At 39.1% G+C, this 19,050-nt stretch overlaps 1 protein-coding gene across 3 annotated transcripts; it reads left to right on the top strand.

Moving 5' to 3' along the window:
• Positions 1–2,914: 2,914 nt before the first annotated feature.
• On the top strand, positions 2,915–15,623 carry mov10l1 (Mov10 like RISC complex RNA helicase 1). 3 transcript variants are annotated; one of them, XM_044124113.1, is made up of 27 exons: positions 2,915–3,062; positions 3,355–3,490; positions 3,610–3,797; positions 3,960–4,119; positions 4,638–4,750; positions 4,907–5,094; positions 5,823–5,963; positions 6,052–6,342; positions 7,393–7,590; positions 8,042–8,156; positions 9,073–9,250; positions 9,317–9,387; positions 9,469–9,560; positions 9,667–9,722; positions 10,635–10,696; positions 10,774–10,852; positions 10,943–11,121; positions 11,209–11,370; positions 12,031–12,152; positions 12,242–12,341; positions 13,277–13,423; positions 13,658–13,831; positions 13,970–14,119; positions 14,225–14,332; positions 14,855–14,995; positions 15,116–15,207; positions 15,408–15,623. In XM_044124113.1, exons 2-27 carry the CDS (start codon positions 3,394–3,396, stop codon positions 15,424–15,426), a joined length of 3,423 nt encoding a protein of 1,140 aa, XP_043980048.1. In that variant the 5' UTR covers positions 2,915–3,062; positions 3,355–3,393; the 3' UTR covers positions 15,427–15,623. The 3 variants fall into 3 exon arrangements, with proteins under 3 accessions (XP_043980048.1, XP_043980050.1, XP_043980049.1); XM_044124115.1 differs by having other exon boundaries at positions 11,224–11,370; XM_044124114.1 differs by lacking the exon at positions 2,915–3,062 and adding an exon at positions 3,083–3,238.
• The last annotated feature ends 3,427 nt before the right edge of the window (positions 15,624–19,050 follow it).

The following is a 19,050-nucleotide window of genomic DNA, read 5'->3' on the forward strand; positions in this document are numbered from 1 at the left end:
ATACTGTCACAATATGGTGACAGTTTTAATAAATATGTAAAAAACAAAAAACATTTTTAATATATAAAAAAGTTACATACTGCACCTTTAAAAACGCAGACATCACTGTTTAGTTTTTATTTTTCTACCTATAATCTGACTGGCCATGGTAGTCAGATCATATTCACTAAATTCCAATTTAATAAATATTTTCTAGTAATATTTAGTAAATTGGAAAACTATTGAAAACGTCATTTATTTTACTAACTCAAATCACTAAATGAAATGTTATATAGCTACTTTACACACAAGACAATTTCTATTAAATAGACATTTTTCCTCCTTAGTTTTTTTCCTGGAAGATAACATCAGATCAATAAAACAAATATTTTCAATACAGACGTGGACCTAATGAGAATGGTATTTAATACCTGTGTAAAAATTACGAACAAACAAACCTCATTGGACATCTTGTAACAAGGCCCCGCCCACAAGTAAATGTTTTTGTAAACGAGATAAAGTGTGCATCCACTCAACGGGATGGACCAGACCAATCAGTGACCAAGCAACACAGATTTGTGCCGGGTTTGTTATTTATGACATAGAGATGGAGCTCCAATGTCGTTCTCTCAAAAAAGACGTGGCTTGCACGCAGATACCGAAACATGAAACTGCCATTTGGACATTTTCCCACTCTGGTTTTTCAAACACTACCGTTTCTATATCAATGTGGACGTAAAACCTAAACCTAAAATAAAAACAAAAAAACTTTGCTACATAACCAATCTTGTCACTGTGTGGGCGGGGCCTTAATTATTAAACATAATTGTATTGTCCATTTGGTGCCCCCATTTGAATGGGAGTCTTATTGTAGCTGAGTCCATACAGTCTCAAATGCAAGTGTCCTCAGAGAGTCCAAGCAGACCTGCGGGTACATGTACAAATGGTAAAACTTGTTCACAAAGGCTTTGCGGTCGAGTGGACAATACGGCTGTCAGGGAGGTATAAATCAGGCCAAACAAGGTTTCCAGGCCCAACGAAAAGAAAAAGGTCCACGGCGTTACAGGTTTTACACCACACTTTGTATTGAGCTGCTTTTCTCCATGTCCATCTTTTGTTTCATGCCATGCCCATCTAGAGTGTTTTTCCTTCTCTCTTTCTTTCTTTGTCATGAAGCTAAGTTTTAGCACGTGACAGACATCAAACTACCAAGCTGTCAGAAACCCTTACAGAAATGATGTGATAAAATAGCCAAGGTTCAAAGAAAAACATTAAGAGACACAAGAAAGTCTGGAAAACAACAACTCAACGCCGTCGGTGCTGCAGTAATTTAATTTAAATTGTGTTTCATAAAGGCAATAAGAGTTGTCAATTACAGTTGCAGTCCAGAGAGACCCAATTAATCATCTTATCGTCTTCAACATCTGTGTTTAAGTAACTTGATCCGACTTAATGTGAATTTATTTCTGTTTTTGTTTAGAAGGTACTTGAGCTGTGTTACAAATTGCAGCAACAGATCTTCTTCCACACTTCCCACTTGGTCTGAGCTGTTTTTCCACATTCCCATCCTGTTTTTCACACCAAACCTACCAGCAGTGTTTTGTAAGAAACGGCTCAAGCTTAGACTGACCTGCAAAGTCCAGTTAGTTGATCAAACTCCACATGTTTACATATGGGATGGTAGAGCAGAAAAGGCTTTTTTTCTGGCATGCCTCCGAAACAACCAGTTGGCATCTCGGCAGCATCTAACAGTTGTTTTGGCAACATGAGCCCCAGTAGATGCCATTCTTTACTGCTACTTCCTAGAATTTTTAGCCCTCTCATACAGTACCATTCTTCTCACTTTGCTTGCTGCAAAATAAACATGAGCGATAGTGAGCGATCACTCGAGCGATCAGTGGTGAAATGAAAATGGACGTCTGTGTAATGTGATATGTATGCTCCAAGAAAACATGAAATCATGGAGTACTCAACTAAAAATAAAAGTTGTGTGCACATTAAACAAATTCTTAAGTTCCATTTATTTTAAGAGAATTGTTAGAGGTAATGTTGTAAAAAATTACAATTAATTTGTTTTAACTTTGCTTAGACTTTTTTTTTCAAGTGACAGCATGCCTTTGGAGTGTCCTTATAAATTGTGAAATTCAGCTATTACAGGAAAAAAGACCTGTTCAACATCATCTGATCCAACAGCTAAATATATAGTGAGCAATTTCCTCTGGTTATTAAAAAAAATTGCTTTTTTTTTTTTCTTTTTCGGATTTTTTTTTTTACATGTTATATGTCTTTGATAAACAATATGAGCTGAGTTCCTACTTACAGCAACAGAGTGAGATGAGTATCTGATCTATTTCCTTGGCTTGGAAATAGATTTGTTTTCCAGACTTTCTTGTGTCTCTTAATGTTTTTCTTTGAACCTTGGCTATTTTATCACATCATTTCTGTAAGGGTTTCTGACAGCTTGGTAGTTTGATGTCTGTCACGTGCTAAAACTTAGCTTCATTTGCTCTGTGTTGTCGAGACTGGCTCTGTCCTGTGCTCAAAGAGTGCCACCACTGCCCTCTTGTGGTGGAAGTAAATACTTTTTGACATACAATGGAAGCCGATCTATTCAAGGGAGGGGAGCTGTCTGTGCTGTCTATGACTTAAACATTGTACTCAGGATTACTCAGCAAATAAAAATAGATAATTGATGTAGATTAATAATATTATATGTACATTACATTAATGATTGAATTAAATTTGCACAATAGAATGGCAAGTTTTTAGATGTGTTTTTTTTCCCTTTAACATAACTTTCTACAAATAAAATCAGATAGAAGAAAATGTATTCTATCTCTATTATATATATAAAATGGTAGTTCTTTAAAAAATGAGAGCATGCTGCTCCGCTTTTTACCTCAAACGTTCACCGTCACCTTGGTTGCTCTAGCGCCCCCTTGTGGTAACGTGACCGCATGTCTGATGACCTCACCCTCATCAGCGCTCGTCACTCACGCACACCTGCCGCCGAAATCTGCAAAAAAATCTCGATCACAACGCTTGAAGTGTTGTGTAATATCTAATAACTTGTATGAAACGCGGTAAGCCGCTCTCATTTTCACTACTTCCGCTGGAGATTTTTATTTGTTTATTTATTTATTTTTACAATATTTATCTACTGAGGGTTTCAGGCGGTAGCTAATGTCGAGACTGGCTTTGTCTCGACATTAGCTACCGTGTCTTTGGAGTACATTGAAAAGCTTATTTTCTTATTCCAGTAAGGCGTCCTCTTTCATTCGTTGCTTATTTTCACACCAAAATATACTACAAATTGTGCATTCAATAAACTGTATCAATACTGAAGCACATTTAATGTCCAATTTGTTTTCGTAGCTCGGGTAGCTAGCTACGCTGCTCCCATTTCCCGCAGATATGCTCACTTCTGTGCGCTGCGTGCTAACCAAGCTAGTTTCTTCGATTTGGAGAACAGTTGATGCCGGTGGAGACAACATCTTCACGGAAAGCCCCGGTAAGCGCAGTTGGTATTCCTCTAGTTTGCGACACATTCGGACAGTGGCATGTCGTGTTTGTTTTTTCTATTATTTATTTATTTTTGGTGTTTTTTTGTTGTTTTTTTTTTCTGTTCAGGCACAGAGGACATCCGCCATCTGCGGGGTAGTGTGGTGACGCAGCTGTGTTTGGACTACGGGATGATAGACGACGCCATATACTTCACAACCAATGAGGTTTTGGGCGGAATTCCACTGAAAGAGGGAGACCAGGTGAACTGCATCGCAGTCAGAGATGGTGCTGAGAAAGGATGGAAAGCTCTGAGGGTGAGGACCCCGTCATCCATCATATAAAGTAGCCATTACATTCACCTTCTGAGTCTGTCTCTTCTTGTTGGTTGGCCGTCGGCTCCTTTCGGAAACTACAGATCAAGTTTGCAATGAGGTTTTTGGTTTGTCAGGCTTGCAAAATTCAGCGTTCTTTTTCAGGTGGAGAAAAGTGCAGATGCCTGGGAAGACGGAGGGAGGACCTCCTTAGAAGCAGACAGCATGCAGCTGCGCCCTCTCATAGGAACTGTCACTTCGTTTGACGGCGATAGTGGCTACATCAACCAGACCACATACTTCACACGTTACAGCCTTTCAGAAGGTAGCGAGATAAACTTTTAATTTAATAAGACTTTGAACTTCACAGCCCTTGGATAGCTTGCTTACATTACCCAAGTTAAATTGAGTTGCCAAAATTGTTTACTGAGCAAAACTTTTCCTTCTACTTGTACTTTCTCCCATTTTGTTGCTGCACAAAATTGTATTGTATAGTATAGACTATGTTGTGTGAGCTTAAGTTCTCTATTTTTTTTTCTACAATTCATTTTAAATACACCAAATTAAACTACTATGCACTCTATAAGACTCAGAGTACACAACAAATTGTATTCGAGTGCTAAAGAGTGGATTTTGCACAATACAGTCCTTTTCAAGACAAGACGGGGCAAAAAAAGGATTAAAAAAGACAATAAATGAGACTGTATTTTTAAGCCATATCATCCAGCTCAAGTTAGAGGTGATGTCATTGATTTAAAAAAATAGAATATTTCCAAATCTGATAAAATCTTGTTATGCTAACTGTGTTTATCTAGAGGGATTTGCTTCTTTTCTCTCTGACAGGTTATGAACCAATGAAAGGTGACTGGATTCAAGCTAAGTTTTATATCAACCCCACCCAGTGGACCACCCAAGCTCATTCTGTGGCTCCATTACGCTATAGTCGCCTAAACCAGGTGCTTATTTTAATTTTTTTTTCTAGTATATTCACTGATGTTGAAAAATCGAGTTTATATGTGACTAATCAAGCTAAATAAAGCTGTGGTGTTGAACCGGGATCATTTCCTTTAGTTGGGTTTTGTGGCCTCGTCTGAGCGGCTCTCTGTTTCCAGGTGCGAGTGACTAGTGTGTATGGAAACAGCGGAGTGGTGGAGGACAGTGTTTTCTTTAGCTTGGACTCTCTGCTCCTGCCAACCCAATACAAGCCTTCACCAGGGGATCTGGTCAACTTGGTAATGGTGGAGAGCTGTCAGTCCTTCTACTCTTGGAGAGCCCTTTGCATTGCGCCCTGCCGTCAGAGGTACCACTGAAAATATAGATCAGGTTGTTTACACATATGCCACTCAAGTGCTAAAGAGATCAGTGCTATTGATTATTGGGATGTTTGGCTAATCAGAAATTAAAAATGGTCACATTTTGCAGATTTTTCATTTAAGCCTCTTATGTGATATTACAAATACATTAAAATATAAAAAATAGAAATGTAGGGTTTGGGTTTTTTTTTAGAAGTAAGAAATATTTTATTTCCCATAATGCATTGCTTTAGTGAATGCCTGATCATTTGTAGCAAAGGATGCTGCTTGACTTAACATTAATACAGTGTAAAGCTGATCTGTTGATTTACGTTTTTGATTAACCAATCAGTAGTTGGACAGCAAAAGGTGATTAATAGAAGATTTGATACAGAATCTGACCCAGGTGAAACTAAAACTATGTACCTTGAGTTTCGAGTAGAACACTGAAGGTACAAAGGTTTTTTTTTTTTAATTTAATGTTAAATACAGAACGTGTGTGTTTTTTGTATAGTTGTAGTTTAATTGCTGATCTGAGAGCGTTCTCTCAGCAAATGTCAATTTTTTACCTGTACTCCAGTTGATGAGTAATGTATTGGCTGACAATTATTGCAGCAATTGGTTGATCGCGGTTAATCAGATTAATTGTTTTGGCCTTAAAAGACTGATTTACTTTTTTAAATTTGTCTCTTTCTTTCTTGCTCATCTTAATGTGGTTTTATTTTTCTGCTTGCAGCACGAATTTTGCTGCTGAGCCTCTCCTGGAGACTGAGTTGAATCACCTCTTGGAAAATAAAGGCGGGCTCGACGTGTCAGACTATGGACAGTTTGGGGACTTGATGCTGGGGGAGAGATGTGAGCTGGTGCTGTGGATACAGTGAGCTGGTTTTGCCTTTTTGGTGTAAATGACAACAATTTGAAGAAGGAGTGAACGCTTGTTCATCTCTGTCTGTTTTCCGCAACAGAAATAATGGCTCCGAGTCTCAAAGACTGAAGTGCTGCGACTTTGCTGGGTGGGACTCTGGAGAGCAGTTTACCGTGGTTGCCGTCAGCACATCACCCAACCAGAGACAGAAACCTGTTCACAAAGATTTCCCAGAGTCCTCAGAGAAACAAGTTGGAGATGCAAAGGAAGTAGAAAGAGAAAATGGTGCAATGCAGACAGACACAGTCCTACCTGACGACGTAGGAAAGGAGAGAGAGGTGGAAATATCTCCAGGAGAAAGAGTGTCTGTTGTTATAGCCTGCAAAGCAAAGTAAGGTGTCCCTAAAAGTGCGTATAAGTATGCACCATGTCTTGCAAAATGATTCATATTCCTTTAAAATTTCACTCCAGGGTTACAACCACAAACTTTTTGTTGTTGAGATTTTATGTAATTGTCCAGCACTAAGTAGTGCATAGCTGTGACCTGGATGGATGGGGGATACATGGTTTTTAATTATTTTTATGCGAATAAGAATCAGAAGAGTGTGACATGTGCTTGTATCCAGCTGTGGTAAGGCTGGATACTTTCTAGAGTCACGTTGTGTCTGCAGTTACAGATTTTGTGTTGCATCTCCCAGATTTATAGGCTGAAATGTTTTTGCCTTTTTTATTTGTCAGATAAAAAAAAATCTATCAAGGTGACATTGAATTAACGGGTTCCATGAAAAATAATAGTCTTGGCTTAGATTTTCAATTGTCTGGGCTTTGACTAAGCCAATTTAACACATGAATATGCTTTGCTGTAACCTGCCCATCAGGGGAGCACCGATTTATTGGCGCTGATTTACTTAATTTTAGGAGATCAGTGATCGGCTAATCCCCTGATCTTATCTAACTCAGCAAATGTCTTAAATCATGTACCGTCCTCTTCTGGTTTTCTGCGAAAGAGTTTTGACTGATAGACCGGCCCACCAGGTCAAGTCTTCGTATTTGCAGTTAACAATAGTGACAATAGTCACCCGACTGTTTCCAACTCACTAACTTTCTTGAGATATTTAGTGACATTTTAAACAAAACAAAAAAAAATTTGTATCAGCAAAAGTCGGAATCGGCTGATCAGGCTTCTTAAAGATTGGTAATCAGTGATCGACCAGAAAACTGCAATCGCTGCATCCGTGCTACCCATTGTACGTCTGGCTGTATGCCTAATGCAAGGAGACATTGCATTTTTTTTTTCCCCAATAAAATGTGTTGTAGCTTTATTAGCTTTATTTATAGAACACATTTTTACTGCATCAAAATTTAGATTAAAAACAGCATTTTGCATGAATACGTATTTGTGGCATGTTCTATAATTTTGTGTATGTCTGGATTCCCCCAGGAGCCTTGGATGCTGTACTGAGCTGCTGTTGCTGCATTTCTCTTCTTTCACCATCGGGAGGCGTCTTCTGGTCACAGTGGGCAGTGAGGATGAAAACCTGCTGAAGCCCTCTGAGGTTTATTGTCCCAGTAATGCCAAGGTGCTCTCTAAAGCCCCCTGCCATGTTGTCACCGTCTCGGCTCCAAAAGATGTGCCGAGGTAACTAAAGAGCTCATTAAACCTGTTACTAATCAATAAGTAATAAAGGTTTGGGAAATGAACGCAAGTTTCAAGATTGTTATAAGTCTTCTTTAAATGCTAGAGAATATTCAAAGAAAAATGTATAATAATGTGTGTTTTTTTTGTTAAACTGAGTTAGATCTGGAGTTAAACCTGCTCCTATACAGTTTGTAATTTGTTTTCAAGGAGTTATTAGTTAGTTATTAGACTTAGGTTTATTTTCAATTTGCAAGATAAACTAGTTGGATAAAAGTACAAACTATTTCAGGTGTGCTCTTTTTCTTTCTTTCTGCTGCTGTTTCTGGCATCCATATTTAATCCTAGTTTGACTGACCTCAGTGACTGGTGCTATTTTCCATCCCCTGAGAGATTAGGCCATTTACATCAAGAATATCCATGTTGATTCTTGTTCGACTCTCCGACACTCCAGGCTCAGTAAGCGACGGTTGCCGAACTTCCTGCCAACCTTTCCGGTGCCGAAGGCTCTGAGAGACTGTGTGGAGTCACAGAAAGACGTGCTGGCTGTTCAGCCATGCTTAGGAGAGGTGAGCATAGTAATCATTAGGTCTGATGCATAAAATTATTTAGATAAAGATTGCTTAACTAATAACCCTTTGACTGCAATGTGAGAGTAGTAAAAATAAATTTTGCTTGACAACCCCAGCGGTTGATATGGACTCAGGTTTTTTTTTTTTTTTTTTCCTCACAAAAAACTTTTTCAAATGGAAAATATTGGTCAAAGCACAACATATTTCTTTAATCAACAGTTTTTGCTTTAAATTGAATGTTATTGTAGATATGGCCACAAACATCTTGTAACTGTAACTCAAAAACAGACTCGAATGAGAAGCCATTGAATAAACTTTGTCAACACGACATGTTTTTGAAGAGAGTCCGGTCGAACTCCTCCCCATAGTTTTTCAAGACAAATCGCAACGCTTCTGTAACGAGAAGTGTTGTATTATATGTGCCATCCTGGGAAAACTAATTATGCATTTTTTAGTACTTAATTTTAATATTTTATTTTTCTTTGGAATCAATAAAGTATTTCTGAATATGGGATATAACTAGAAATAAAAGTGTGAAACATGTTTAACTTTTTAAACCGAATTACTGGAATATTCACTTTTCATTAATTGAAATGAATCTGCAGCTATGCCTCTCCTGTCCAGATCATTTTTGAGCCAGCCTTTACTTTCCGAGTCATAAATTACAACAACAGGGCTTCAAGCTTGCCAAACGGATTTGGCTTACGAGTTCAGGCTTTTGCAAAATAGCTATTAACGCTAGAGAACACGATGTCTCTCATATCCTTTTTATATATTTATATGTATTTTTGGGATGGTTTGGTGTTTAATTCAAACCTATATTGGTGAGATTTTATGATCGCACATGAAATATGCAAAGAGAAAAAGTAGATTGCAGATCGAGTAAAGTGTCATGCTGTCCTCCTACATTCAGGCGCTCTCACCATCCAACATGTATTCAAGATTCTCGACCCTCCTGTGGCTCGAAGAGCTGAACTCGGAAAGAGAGTTAAGGGAGTTCTCCATCAGTGGAGCGCTCCTCCGCAAAGGAGGCGCCTACCTGCACCTCGATGTGGTTGGGCTGGCTGAAGGCAGACCTTGTCTTAATATAGGTGATGTGCCCTTCAGCATGGCCGTTAAATGTTGCGTAGGTCTCTGTTGACGAGCTTTCTCCACAGGGGACAGAGTTTTACTGAAGAAGCTGCAGAGCGACGGTTTGGAGATGGAGTACATCAGCTACGTCACTGAGGTAACCTGCCTGTTTGGCTCTGGAGCGTCTCTGCACACTCACTTCCTGTTTTGAGTCTAATGCCGTAATGGTCCTGTACAGATCAACGAGGAGACTGTGAGTTTGAGAGTGAATTCAAACTTTCACCACAGTTACCTGGGTGAACCTCTTGATGTCGAGTTCACCTACAACAGGTAAGAAGGAATACACCAGCGATTGTTGGGAATGTTTCTGGGTTCGAGTCTCACCTTGTTGACGTATAAGTGATTGTTAGTGTTTTTGTTTGTTGTTTATTTTTAGGTTAACCACAAGACGATGTCACAATGCTATTGAGCTGACGAAGCATTTTGGGGAGAGTGAGTAGTGTGTTGTTTTAATTTTTCATATTTCTAGACAGGACTCTTATTAATGGTGGAAAAGTGTATATATGTGAGCTCATTAAGTCTGTAGCTTATTTGTAGTTTTATATACATTTAATCATTTACCTTTTTTAGCAACTTTTTCCTGGTAAATTTGCTACCTTGAAAATTTTCATCAGAAATCATCAATTGTGACCATCAACTCTGTAAAAGATTAATTTCACAGCATTTATTGTCTGGGGGAAAATGCTTAACTTTACTTTTTATACATGTTTGAATAATTACAAGCTGTTCTTAACAGAAAATTTCCGTTGCTTAATCAATTTAATTCTTAGGTGTTGTATAAAATATCAGACATGTAGTAATGATGACTCCTTTTTTGTGTCAAAAAGGTCTTTTTCATATTTTTTGGTGTCGGTTTTCTTACTCTTACAGTCTAAAACTTTTATTTGTAAGAAATATTTCTGAAAGATCATCTCTTTTCTTTGGGAATCCAAATTTCACATCCCCTCCATCCCCAAACACTGTAAGGATTAGCAGACGTAGACAATAGGTGTTGCTTTTCATTTTGCCTTTTTTTTTTTTTTTTTTTCCCAACCAAATCACCAAAAATCTTCACGTGTAACAGTCTGGATTCTTTTATTATTTTTTTGTGGGAGGGCATGTTGTAGTAGCACATCACTACATTATCCACCAGGGGGTGCTGGTTGTATCATTTAACCTTTTGTAAAGTGCACAATCAAAGAAAAAGTAATAGCCTTCAAAATGAATGCATCATTCTTCCCTCTCTTTCTTTTACTGGTGCTTTGAATCACTTTGACAGAAAACTTAATGTTTTTAATTTAGTCCACTCCTCTTGGCTAATAAGAGGCCTCCCAGTCTGACTGGTGTGAATTTCTTGTTGTTTAGTTCTCTTCCCTGACAGAGTGAGGCCTCAAACCCACTTGTGGACTGGAGAATGGATGGACGAGGTAAGCTGTAACTAACAGACTTCAAATGAAAACAAATCTAAAAAGAGAATAACTTCAGAAGCCTTTACAATCACCAGAATCCATCAGCGGAAAATGGAGACGCGTCGAGCGGGTGTGTCGATATGAAGTCGAAGGCCACGCAGACTAAAGACAAAGGTGTCCAATTTTTAGACCTACACAGAATCTGCTTGTTTTTTGTTTTTATATCGAGAGTTAACGTAACAACTGCAACATTTCTTCTCAAAGGAAAACAAACCTCCAAACCAATGCCCAGCAGAGGGCAGTTTTTTAACCCAGACCTTAACCCCTGTCAGAAGGAGGCAGTGAAGAGGATCCTGGAGGCAGAATGTCGCCCTCTTCCTTATGTTCTGTTTGGACCTCCAGGAACCGGGAAAACCATCACTCTTATTGAAATCATACTGCAGGTGCATTCACTAATTATCTATCTAGATTCTCCTGCATGTTTAAGTTTGGTCCAAATTATTTTCCTTTACCTGGATAATCCTATGAAGCCTCTCAACCTCCAGGTCTACCACTTTCTGCCCAGCAGTCGGGTGCTCGTCTGTACTCCATCCAACAGCGCCGCCGACCTCATCTGTCTGCGTCTGCATCACAGCGGCTTTCTGCACACCGCCAGCCTGGCCCGCGTTAACGCCTCCTCCAGAGAGACTGAGGTACTGAGCTGCAGCATTGATGGTCTGCTCATCAACTGCTTTCATAATTCATGAGGATGGCGCCATCCAATTACAAACTGCAATGTATTCTGGGGATTTCATTTAGTAGGCGTACACAAAAAGATTTGTAAACCTTATGGGAGGAAATTTATAGATGGTATTCATTTTATTATTTCTTTACAAATTTGTATTCAGCCCGTTCTTCTCTGATTCCTGTAAATGAAATCAAGTGACACTAAACTGTCCAGAGTTTCACTTTCAAACGGGTCATAACCCTGAGCATGCAGCCAAATATTCAGTGTTATGGTTTAGAGTAGATCATAGCCTATTTATGTGCTTTAATTTTTCACTCAAAGTCCCATTCTAAATCCAGTTGAGAATCTGTGACCGGACTTTGAGTTGATGCTGGATCTGAGCTCCAGCTAATTCGCAAAGAGCATTGAGCAAAGATTTTGGTGTGTAAAGGTGCAAAAAGGAGGCTGAATATAAATGCACAACATACCTTTTGGATTTTTCTTTATGAAAAAATTTTAATTCACAACGTGGAAAAAGTTAAAGAGATGTGTGTAACTTTTGTAAGTCTCTGTATCTACTCTGTATGTCTACAGTGTTGCTTAGATGGAGGATTATTTTACCAGTTACTTTTTTTTATTTTTTTAGTCTATTCCCGAAGTGTTGCAGCCGTACTCACGGGCTGGAGAAGACATCCGTCATGCTGCTTTCCATAGGATTGTCGTCAGCACCTGCTCCAGTGCTGGCATGTTCCATAATATTGGAATACAGTAAGATCAATGTTTTAGATATAATCAAAGCGAATATAGAAACGCATCATATACTGTGTGAGTAGAATATTAATTTCCTTGTTTTTCAGAGAGGGACATTTTACTCATGTGTTTCTGGATGAAGCTGGCCAAGCCACAGAGCCCGAGTCTCTGATCCCCATCAGTTTCATCTCAGAGAGAGATGGACAGGTTAGAGCAAATGAGCTTACTTCAACACCGGTCGGAACTGCTCTCATCAGCATAAACCTCGTACTAATCTTGACCTCATTATGATGCGTTTGAACTGGAGTTTTTTCCCAGGATGAAATGCACAAAGGCTTCAGTTTAACCAGTTATTTAGATGTAGCTGAGCCAGGTTTGTAGGCTGCCTTGTCTTACACACTTCCTTCATCAAGCTCTCTCCTTATGATGCCATCTATTTTGTAAAGTGCACCAGTCCCTCTGATGGCAAAACACACCATAACAATAATGTTTTAAGTTGGAAGATTTTTTCTCTAAATGTAACAGCGTGTCTGCACAGCCTTAAGAAGTCTTAAGTTCTTGTATCTAAAATTAAGGCTGTGAAATGTCTTTAATTTTTAAAAGTAGGTTGGCCTTTTATGTGTTAATCACAGATATTAAATTTAGTCTTGACAGAACCATTTAATCTCATATTCTGTGTATTTCTTTTCCCTGCTGGAGTTTTCGGTTTGACAAAAGTTGGAGTCGCACTGAACTTCAATGCCTTTATTTCGTTCTCTGACGTTAGAACAGGGGTGGGCCCTGAATCCAGCAGCTGAATCTCCTCCCAAGTGCAGTCAGGTTCTCCAGAGTCATTGCTAATGACCTCATTATTTGACTCAGGTGTGTTGAAGTAGAGAAACATCTAAAAGTTGCAGGAGACCGGCCCTCGAGGACCAGGAGTTACCCACCCCTGGTTTAAGGTGTTGTCTGAAAATGCATCCAAAAGTGCTTATTCATTTAATCCAATGTGATTAATTTGAAATAACCAAACCAAAGACATTCTCAAATTGTTTGGGAATAGTAACGTATTGGATTGGAGAAACCACTATATATTTATTGGAAAAGAGGAAATGAACTTGGCTTTGTTGTCAAATAAAGATGCTTCCTGTTTTCCTCCTCAGATAGTGCTGGCTGGAGACCCCTGCCAACTGGGTCCCATAGTGAAGTCCAAACTTGCCATGGCCTTTGGGTTGGGCATGTCTTTACTGGAGAGGCTGATGACCAACCCACTATACACCAAACAGGACTGGGGATATAATCCTAAACTGGTTAGTTCTCTGATTGAGAAACATTTATGAAGTCATAAACAATTTTTTCTCTCCTGCCAACCTGCATCACAATAATGTCCAAAAATCTATTTGAAATATTTGTCCAGAGACACAAATGTGAAGAGGAACAATGTCCAACTTTTTCACATAAGAACAATTTATATTTCTTTTTTCTTCACATAAATAATTGTTTGAATGCCCCTTTGTTTATACAAGCATGCTTTTCTCTAACAGGTGACCAAGTTAATCTACAACTACCGTTCCCATGAGGCCCTGCTTATGCTGCCCTCCAAGCTCTTCTACCTGGGGGAGCTGTGCTTTAAGGCTCAGAGGGAGATTGTGGAATCCCTCTGCCAGTGGAAAAACCTGCCCAAAAAAGACTTCCCCCTCTTTTTCCATGGTGTTAGGGTAGCGCACAAATAAACTCACAATGTTTGCTCTTATGCAAAAAAATAAAATAAAAAGCATTAGTGCCTCTGAGACTCGTTAATTTACTCGCTTTCAGCAGTAGTCCAAGTTCCCATGTTTTTGGTTTTTCTGTCGCAGGGCACAGAAATGAGGGAAGGAAACAACCCGTCATGGTTCAACCCAGTTGAGGCTGTGCAGGTGATGCTCTACTGCTGCCAGCTGGCAAAGAAGCTCTACAACCCTGTGCACCCCTCTGACATCGGCATCATCGCCCCCTACAGGAAGCAAGTATGTTTCACTCTTTCTCTGAGGTTATGAAAAGACTTGTTTGAAATCCGTCTCGCAGGCCAACATACTGTAGGTTTTAAGGTGAGCTGTCATATCGCTGTCCAGTGTGAGAAGATTCGAGTGCTGCTGGGTAAAGTGGGCTTGTCTGACATCAAAGTGGGCTCAGTGGAGGAGTTCCAGGGACAAGAGTTTCTGGTCATCATCTTGTCGACGGTAGGCCAAAATAAGTTATTAAATTTAATTACAATCTACATTTCGTCAGATTTACCAAGAATTTTGAAGGGCTAAGGAAACAGTTTGGAAAATTTTAGTAATGTCCTTTTGATTGCATTGAAAAGTGTTCAAATAATTTAGGCTAAAGCAAGTCTTTTCTTTGTAGATTTATTGTTTCATGTTAAATATCGTGTTTGCCTCTTCCCTTGAAGAAAGAGTGCTTAGTTTTCCAGCTAGCGATGAGTCGGTGTACAGATTTTTGCCTCGTTCAAGCAACCTTAAACTCAAAGTAGTTTAACTGAATGCTAATTTTTATAAAGACCTGGATAAGAGGTCAATATTTAGTAGATTTGCACTCAGATGCTATATTTAAGAATAAGTAGTCTTTGTTACAATATGATACAATCCAATTTATAACCTCAGTATTTCTAATCAACGGTATTACTTTGGTTAACTATCATGTCATTGTTTTTCAAAGGTACTTCTGATTGTACAAATTGATTTGATCATCTAATTATCCAGGTGCGCTCTAACGAGTCGGTGGAAAGCGAGGATTTGCAGAGTTCGCTTGGTTTTCTGGCCAATCCAAAACGCTTCAACGTGGCCATCACCCGTCCCAAAGCTCTGCTCATAATTGTTGGAAACCCCCACATTCTCATCAGGGTGAGTGGGGAAAAAGATCTCTGTAAATCTGTATTTGTTTTTTTTTTTTTTGTCTCTCTACCATCTCCTGCAGTATGTCCACCAGTTAAATACACTCCAAATGTTTTGGTTTCCCTGTAGGATCCCTGCTTCAGGGCTCTGCTGCAGTACTGTTTCAGCAACGGGGCGTATCTGGGCTGCGACCCTCCGCAGGCCCTTAGGACATCCCAGATGTGTGTAAACTAACATCACTAGAGTTAACCTTGTGAAGATTTATTTTTATAAAAGGAAACTTGTTGCATAGTTTTGTTTCACATTTCCAATGCAAAGTACTTTTGAATAAATCTCATATTATTTTATGTTAAATTAGGTTTTATCTCTGTAGTTTTCCTGTAAATTGATCATCTTTGTCTCTTTCTTTTAACTTCCACAGCATTTCAGAGAACCAGTGAAGTGCATAAGAAGAACATGGTGTCACTGATTCTGTTACACAGTTTTTTTTCCATTTCCTTTATATACTTTTGGCTTTTTCTGTTTTGACTGTTCTTAAACTTGGGATCACCTCACAACTGATTGAGGGGAAAACATTTAGATTTTGTAAGAGAAAGATGCCTGCAATTAAAAAATTAAAGATTATGTCTGTACTCAACAGTTATTTTTGTGCTTGATTTGATTGTTTGTTTTTTTTATATACTGCAATAAATGAAGACGGAAGCAGGACGGTTTAATCTGACGTGGGATAGTTTTTGGATTTGTCTGCAGATTCTAAGGTTGGGGGAGCAACTAGTCTGCTCATATCAGCCTGACTGTGTCTGCCCATAAGGCTTGGAGACTGGATGTGACAATTGAGTGCTATTGACAGTCTGTGCAGGGACTGTCAGTCCTGCTGGAGCCCAGCAGGATGGTGAAAGGAGGGGGGGCGGTGAGGGACAAATGGGAGTTCAATGTATGAGTCTCCTGTGTACAAGGGGAGGCAACTTTTATCTGAGTTTGCAGAACTGACACCCAGTTCTCCTCCCTGTCTTCCTAAACACACCTTAGTCTTTGATGTGCTGCAAGGACTCATTTTGCTCCAACACGTGGAACAGAAAGCAGCTGCGTAACATGGCATTGTGATAGTCGGCTGACATGAGACGGGCGACTGATAGTTTTTGAAAGAAATGTGTGAAAATGCATTTGCCTCCTTACAGATTTCTTTCTTTTTGCTTTTTTTTTTTTTGTCACACTTCAGTATTTCTTGTCACCAGTAGAATTTAATGTTGGAGAAAGATAGATTGTGGGGAAAAACCAACAAATATCTCAGTGATCCCCAAAACTTCAGTGGTAATATTCTGTGGACTGACGAGACAAATGTGAAACTTTTTGAACCGGGTGTCTGACCTAAAACTGCTTTGAATGACTTGACCTTAATTGATATAATTGTGAATTTTGCTCTAGAAGCGAAAGCTGCATAATATTTAGTACAGGACTTTAAGCCCAATCACATTTTGGTTCAGCACCAAACTGGTGATAAAAATACAATCACATGGCCACCTCTTAAGGACTAATACAAAAGAAAAATACTAAAGGAAATAAAAGACGTGGCCTCACTGAAATCTGGACTTGGATGCAATTTAGATATGCTTTCAAACATGCAAATGCTCAAAAACCCTCTAGTGTTGCTTAACTGTGGGCCAAAATTCCTGAGTGGTGATGTGAATTTCTCATTGCCCAGTTAGTGTGAACACCTGCTGCTAAGTGTGGCCCAACTAGTTATTAGGACAATTTGGCCAGGTTTGGATGGCTTATTTTGTTCCTTTAAAGGTACAAAGGAAATCGCTTAAAAATTGCTATTTATGTTTTCTTTATGCATTAAGTTTCAGATTAAACAAATTGTAAGTATGGGAGAAAAGGGGATAAAAATGCAAAAGAGAGTTGCAAATCTGAAAATATTCTGTTTAATAACAGACTTATGACAATAAGTGTTAAATTAACATTTTAATATATACCTTTGGCAAACAAAAGAAAAAGAGAAAGCTTTCTGATGCTGGAGTGAAGACTGATGGGTCATTACCATTGACCTACCCAATCCTGAAAATTTCTGAAAGGCTACTACTCTATCTGATGAAGTGCTATAGGATCAGACTTTGTTGCATATTAAAATGTACCCAAGCATTAACGACCGAATGGATTCCATCATTTTTCCATCCAAATTATGTTCCTCAAGATGCAATGATGTCAGTCGCAAAGCAAAATAAATTCGAGACTTATTTGAGCAGCATATGTTTTAGGTTTCCAGTTTGATTCCAAACCTCTGGAATCAAAACTCCAGAAGTTTGATTTCCAACCCACAAATGATGAACATTTGTGGGTTGGAAAAATTAGTCGGGTGTTGAACCACTTGGTTGACTCCTGCTTGACCTTCTCATTCACCGAGTTTGGGGCAAGCAGCCCGTTACCAAGACAGACACACTGTCTACACAACGGCCATTAGGCCCGACAACAGACCCCTGTGGAGCTCCTGGCAGGGGGAGCTTGTTAAATGTGTGGACCTATTGTTTGGCCAAATTGGCCTGTGACTCTAATTGCCCAGTTAGTCCCCTCTAATGGGCTGAACTCGTCTACCCAATCTGGAACCAGCCTCCAGTCTTCAGATCATGTCGTAAAACGTGGCTCGGCTGTGGCCAGTTACATATTCATTGTCCCTTTTCCAGACAGACTTGTTGTAAAGTCACATACATGGGAGTAGTCTCCAGAGCTGACTCTGCGTGGGCAACTCCAACAGACTGGGTTCTATAGATGCCTCTGGTTCCTAAACAAAAAAAAAGGCCTGAAGGAACTGGCCACGATTTAGATGCACATCTTAATCTGGAGACAGACGACCTCTAAACAAAAACACTTTAATGTAGTTGAAGCAAGCTGCATTAAGCGGTTTGAATGAAGGTTTTAAAGAGAATGGGGTGTAACTCTTGGCATATTAATCAGGTTGTTTAACAGCATCCAGATGTGGCTGTTTTGAGGACAAATATGGTGTACATGTAGAATCACTAAAACTAAATGTTGAATTATGCAATTTGGGGGCTTCAGAATTGGCTTTTGTGCTCTTGCTCAGTGGTTTATTTTTGGGCTCTTTTAACTGTTTTGTTTTGGGGGTTTTTCCCTCAGACTTTGAGTCACAGCTGCCAGCTTAACAGCTTATTGTATACCTTATTAGACTTCACCACAGGGTAATAAGTACAGCTTTGTTACAAAACAATAATGAAAAACAGCGTCTCATTGACCAAGAAACATAAGAAAGGCCATGGATGGTTATGGAAACTGTTGGAGGTTACTAAACAAGACGCTAGACAATTCACAAAGCCCTGTTCAATCCATTATCAAATATTAGAGTTGAATACTATGCCACAACTCCAAACCTATTCATGACTGTCCCCCAAAGCCAGCAGACCAGTCAAAGAGAGTATCAGTCAGAAAAAAAGTCTTTTTAGTGGCTCTGGAGGGGCTGCAGAGGTGGGGTAATCTCTGTTTGGGCTCAAGCCACCTCAACCATGTATGGTCTGGTAAAATGAGACCAAAATTGAACTATTCTGCACATCACCCTGATCACAACATCCTTATGATAATTAATTTATTTTTTAGCATGGAAGCTGCGTCATTCCTGAGGATCCTGTTGTAGGTTGAAGTGAGAGGCCCCTGTGTTGGTATCATACAAAATAAAATTTAAACACATTAAAGGTTTGTGGTTTTGACATACAAAACTGTGGAAGTTTTAAAGACTTGAGTCTTACTGTATATAGTGAGGCATTCTATGAAAAGATTTATTTCACCGTGCCTAGGCATAACATTTTTACATCCATAATTGCCATTGAGTCGGTAACACAAACATTTTATTTTAGGTTAAATATACAACAAATAGTTGGGCAAATGATTGGGGTTGTAAATGACTACTGGAATCCCTCGTAATGAAACCCTGTAAATTTGAAGCCAAAAAGTAATTAAAGATATAAAGCTTTTTGAAATTCTGAAAATGTCTGATTCATTCTGAAAATGTAAGCCTCTTGGGGACATAAAACACTGTAGCACATGTTGGTTCAGTA

The sequence above is a fragment of the Gambusia affinis genome, linkage group LG08 (genome assembly GCF_019740435.1).
Source record: "Gambusia affinis linkage group LG08, SWU_Gaff_1.0, whole genome shotgun sequence".
Taxonomy (NCBI): domain Eukaryota; kingdom Metazoa; phylum Chordata; class Actinopteri; order Cyprinodontiformes; family Poeciliidae; genus Gambusia; species Gambusia affinis.